The following is a 4,683-nucleotide window of genomic DNA, read 5'->3' on the forward strand; positions in this document are numbered from 1 at the left end:
TTTTTTTTTTTTTTTTTTTTGGTTTTTTCGAGACAGGGTTTCTCTGTGTAGCCCTGTCTGTCCTGGAACTCACTCTGTAGACCAGGCTGGCCTCGATCTCAGAAATCCGCCTGTCTCTGCCTCCCAAGTGCTGGGATTAAAGTCGTGCGCCACCACCACCCGGCGGTTCCACACTTTTTAAAAGAAACATGCAGAACAAATTTGTACGCTTTTCCTGAGAAAAGTTGTCCTTAAGGTTGATTGTTCTTTTAGACACAGATAAGAAATCCCTCTCTCCTCACTCACAAAAAAAGGGGAGAGTTGGAGAAACTGCCTCACTGACGGGGTTTCGTCTGTACTCTCTTCTTCTATCCATGTTACACGCATCTCTGTAAGGACAAAAACCTGCCCACAGCTTCCCTAGGCTATGTCTACTGTTAGACCCCTCATAGAAAAAGGAAAAATAAATCTAAGGCAAACTAACAAAAACTGGCCAGTCAGTTTTGTCCCATAGGAAGAGAAGTTGTTCACTGGTGACCAAATACTACCATCAAGGGAACTTTCAGGAATGCTCTGTTGTCAGAGGTCATCCGTGGGATGGGCCTCTGCACATATGTAACAGTTGTGCAGTTGGGTCTTCATGTGGGACTCCTACAGTGAAAACAGGGGCTATCTCTGACTACCTTGTCTGCCTTTGGATCCCTTTGCCCTAACTAGGCTCCTTGTCTAGCATCAATAGAAGAAAATGAGCCTAGTGTGACTTGATGTGCCAAGGCTCCTTTCCTGAGGAGAAGGGGAGAAAGGGTGAATGGTGGTGAGAGGAACGAGGGAGGGCCTGGGAGGAGAGGAGGGAGGGGAAGCTGTGGTCAGAATGTAAATAAATAACTTAATTAATAATAAAAAAGAACCAGCAGAATAAATGACTAATTGAGAAAAAAAATGTTCCGTTGGTCAAGGTTAAGGCGGCCCATAGGCTAGCTTCACTCTTCCCCATAGCACAGAGATACCCACAATTCCTAGCAATTGATAATACCATGAAAGGCCTATATATGTTAGGAATTTTCTTTGTCTGGTAGAGCGAAAAAGAGAGCAGGCTCTGCAATGCCATAGGTTCAGCCTGCTATTTTCTACTGTACGACTGGGGTACTTTTAATTCTCTAAGCCTCTTTCCTCCTGTGGAGATCGGAGCCATTGATACCCATTTCCTAGAAATCTTGAGAGTTCTGTATTAAGTAACCAGCGAGTGCCGGTTCTTAGAAGGACTCAGGCATCTGCTCCCTGCTCACCTCCTGTGTGTCTTCCCTGCCCACTTCAGTCTTCCTCATCAGACACCCCAGGCGAAGATCAGAGCCCCACTGGAGTCAGATGATAAGGAAGGGGGCTCACTGTTCACCTCCTCCCGCCCTGCAGGGTTTTTTGTTGTTGTTTGTTTGTCTGTTTGTATGTAGGCTTTGCCATGATATTTGGTCACAACCTGGGGTTGTCACCAGCAGTTTCAGTCTGAGCTTTGCCAAATGCTATAAAGTAAACCGAGAAGGCTAGCTGCAGGCAAAGGGATCAAGCAGTGATCTGGAGTTGGGGAGGAAGAATCAGGAATGTGTGGTTTTTGTCTTAGAGGAAGAGGAGCAAGAAGCCACCATACAGGGAAACAGAAAACTTCTGTCAACAACTGAGAACCTCCTTCATGTGAGCTCAATTACAGGAAGGGAAGTCCACCAGACGGGAGTCCTGCCTCCTGACTGTGTGGGTGCAGTCGGAAGGACAGAGGTACAGTCAGAAAGCCATAGTGGCACATGCCTTCAATTCCAGCACTTGGGAGGCAGAAGCAGGTGGAACTCTCTGAGTCCAAAGCCAGACTGGTCTATATAATGCGTTCTAGGCAAGCTAAGGCTATATAATGAGAGCCTGTCTTAAAAATAAAAACAAAACTTCAAATATAAGGAACAGTTGTCTGTGGTTAGTCAGGGAAGGCTTCCTGGAAGTTGTAAGTTTTGAGCACTTCAAAGGAGCTGGAGGGAAAGGGCAGAAGGGGAGGAAATCGGCGTCTGGATCAGCAGACACAAAGCCTAGTGCTCAGGGGTTCTTCCTCCCATCACGTGCGCATGAATCTCCTGTCCTCTGAGGCCTCCTTCACCAGTCCAGCAGACCTGAGGACAGGGTTGGGTCATGAGGGGTCTAACCTCACTGGATCGGAGAACACCGAAGAACGGGTAGAGGAAGGCAGGCACGAGGGCTGCAGCTCCGAGAGGCACCGCCTCAGACACCCAGTACACGGCAGTCACAAGCAACACGTAAGCACACGCCGCTTCCTGGAAGGGAAGGAAAGAGGTGCTTAGTTATGGGGACACTTGCTGCCATGAAAACTCCAAGGGAGACCCAGGGCCAAGGCAATAGACTCTTAGATCCCATGGGGACGCCAGGATACAGTCCTGGGAGAGGCTAGGCTGACTTTGGCCAATGAGGATAGCAGCCATCCTTTGTAGGTGAAAGTATGGCTTCTCACTGGGAGGCCCGGGGTTGAGTATGTGGTTGGATGACATATCCAGGTGAACCCTGGGCTTTGATAGAGTGCCAGCTCTGATGATTCTTAAAGTACAGTGTAGAGGGTCATGGTTGATACTGAACATAGCATTTGGGGTTAGGTTTGCAAACTATTAAGCTGGAGTTCAAAGCTTTACGTGGTGCATATTTGAGTCAAGTTGTTGAGACAATGGAGGGTCCTGTGGGTAGTGGAAAATAGATCAGTGTGTGTATGATTGGTACACATATGGGATATGAGGGCAGTCATCCTAAACTTCAACCCAGGTCTGCAATATGTCAAGATTTGGGGGCATCTGGTATATACCCACTGAAAGGAAGTGGTTTGGTAAGAAGTGAGGTTTTAAAATAACACACAGGGTGGGCTCCATACTGTGTTCTCATAGTCTCTGGGGTGGGCCTCTACCTCAAGACTCTTCTAGGGAGACCAGCACAGCCTGGAATCCATCCTTTCTCCAGTATCATTGGATTTACATTCTAATGTTAACATTTAAAATTTCCATTGAAACATAAGCAGGCATCACCATCTTAAAGTACAGTTAAACTCTCTTGCTTCAAAATATTAATTCAAAACATTTAATTCAGTAGGTTTTGTTTTGTTTTGTTTTGTTTTTTGTTTGGTTTGGTTTTGGTTTTGAGGGACAGGGTCTTGCTGTGTTGCCAGGCAGATCTCACTCTTGGGTTCAGGTGATCCCCCCCACCCCGAGGCAACCTCTGGAGTAGCTAGGACTCCGGGCTTGCATCACCACATCTGGCTTCGATGTTAATCCAAAGAACTGTTAGGCAAGAACTGTTGGCTGTTTTCCCCTTCAGTTCTCAGCTTGAGCATATACCGTGTACTAGCAGTGAGTGGTGGCACTCTTCCTGGGGGTGGGGATCTGGTGAAGACTGTAGGGGGACATGCAGCAGTCCCCAGTCCGAGAGGCTCATTTTAGAGGAGGGAGACCGGACTTGTCACTTCACAGCCTTGCCTCTAAGGACACTTGGGATGGGCTCCCTCTTTGCTCTTTGGCCTTCCTGTGTGGTGCATTGTGCCTAGTAGTATTGTTTGTCTCTTCTCACTTAGCTATCAGAATTACCTCCTCCCCTGAGTTATGACAGTCCCCAAAAGGTGCTCACCATCCTTGGAGACCATGCCCATGGCCTGTTGCCACAGAAACATCTTCCTACAAAGGGTATAGAATACCATCCATCTGTGTGGAATGGAAGGGTGGGAAATCTGGAATATTTACCAGCTTTCCCTCAACTCATCAAAAACCACACTGTGCAACCAAAGAGTGCAGAGGGTGAATAAATACATTTTTTTTAATCAAAACCCCACCCTTCCTGGCCTTAGCTTCCTGCAATGCTGACTGGATGAAGGGTGTTAGGAGTGATCTTGAAGAAGCCTAGAGGTTTACTCATGGGGGAAGTTGCTGTCTGAGATCTTAACAAATGTAACATTCCGAGGTGCAGAGAGGAAAATGACTAGAGAACCCAAGCCAGCTGTTCCTCTGTCAATGTTTAGGATTGGGAGCAGGTTTGGCCCGGCTCCAGTCTGTTTGTCCACCAAGGAGTAGGACAGACCTTGCTCCCATCCTGGACCGATGAGGGGCAGCAGGAGCTTTTAGCTGTCTTTGCCAGAAGGGACCTTGCTCCCTCCCGATAGTCATGGATTATGGAAGGTTGGCTTTAGGAAACGGGAAATGATCCCACTGTTGACTGTTGCTCCCACTGAGACTTCCTCTAGGGTCAAAGGGTCAGATGAGATAAGACTTCGGAATTGCTGATAACATAATAGAAGTGATACCTTTTGGAGAAGGATGCAGTTTAGAGAGATGGCCTCCTCCTGCTCCTTGTCCTTGGAAGCTGTGCCTGTGACCTGAAGCCACAGGAATATCCTTCTACCATGGAAATAGAATTCCGTCCATCTGAGTGAGATGGGAAAGTGGGAAATCTGAAAATTTCCCACTGGAAGTAAAATCCCACTTCCCCTTTTGTGGTAAAGAGACAGGAGGAAGAGTTTTAATTCCAGGGTTAGAATTAAATGGCAGAATGGGGTCTGACCCTCACTGGGATGCCCTTATCCTGGTTACTTTACAGGGCCCTAATTTAAGTGACAAGGAGAGAGAAAGAGAGAGAGGAGAGAGAGAGAAGAGAGAGAGAGAGAGAGAGAGAGAGAGAGAG

General features: G+C 47.4%; 1 protein-coding gene across 1 annotated transcript in view; it reads right to left on the reverse strand.

Annotated features, from left to right (window-relative positions):
• Slc13a4 (solute carrier family 13 member 4) overlaps positions 1-4,683 on the reverse strand; it is a 42,023-nt gene that overhangs the window by 30,902 nt on the left and 6,438 nt on the right. Inside the window, 4 exon segments of the mRNA XM_028768416.1 lie at positions 2,160-2,288; positions 4,307-4,435; positions 4,438-4,490; position 4,564. Coding sequence (XP_028624249.1) covers positions 2,160-2,288; positions 4,307-4,435; positions 4,438-4,490; position 4,564 — 312 coding nt within the window.

Source organism: Grammomys surdaster, unplaced genomic scaffold (genome assembly GCF_004785775.1).
Source record: "Grammomys surdaster isolate TR1022 unplaced genomic scaffold, NIH_TR_1.0 186, whole genome shotgun sequence".
NCBI classification, from domain to species: domain Eukaryota; kingdom Metazoa; phylum Chordata; class Mammalia; order Rodentia; family Muridae; genus Grammomys; species Grammomys surdaster.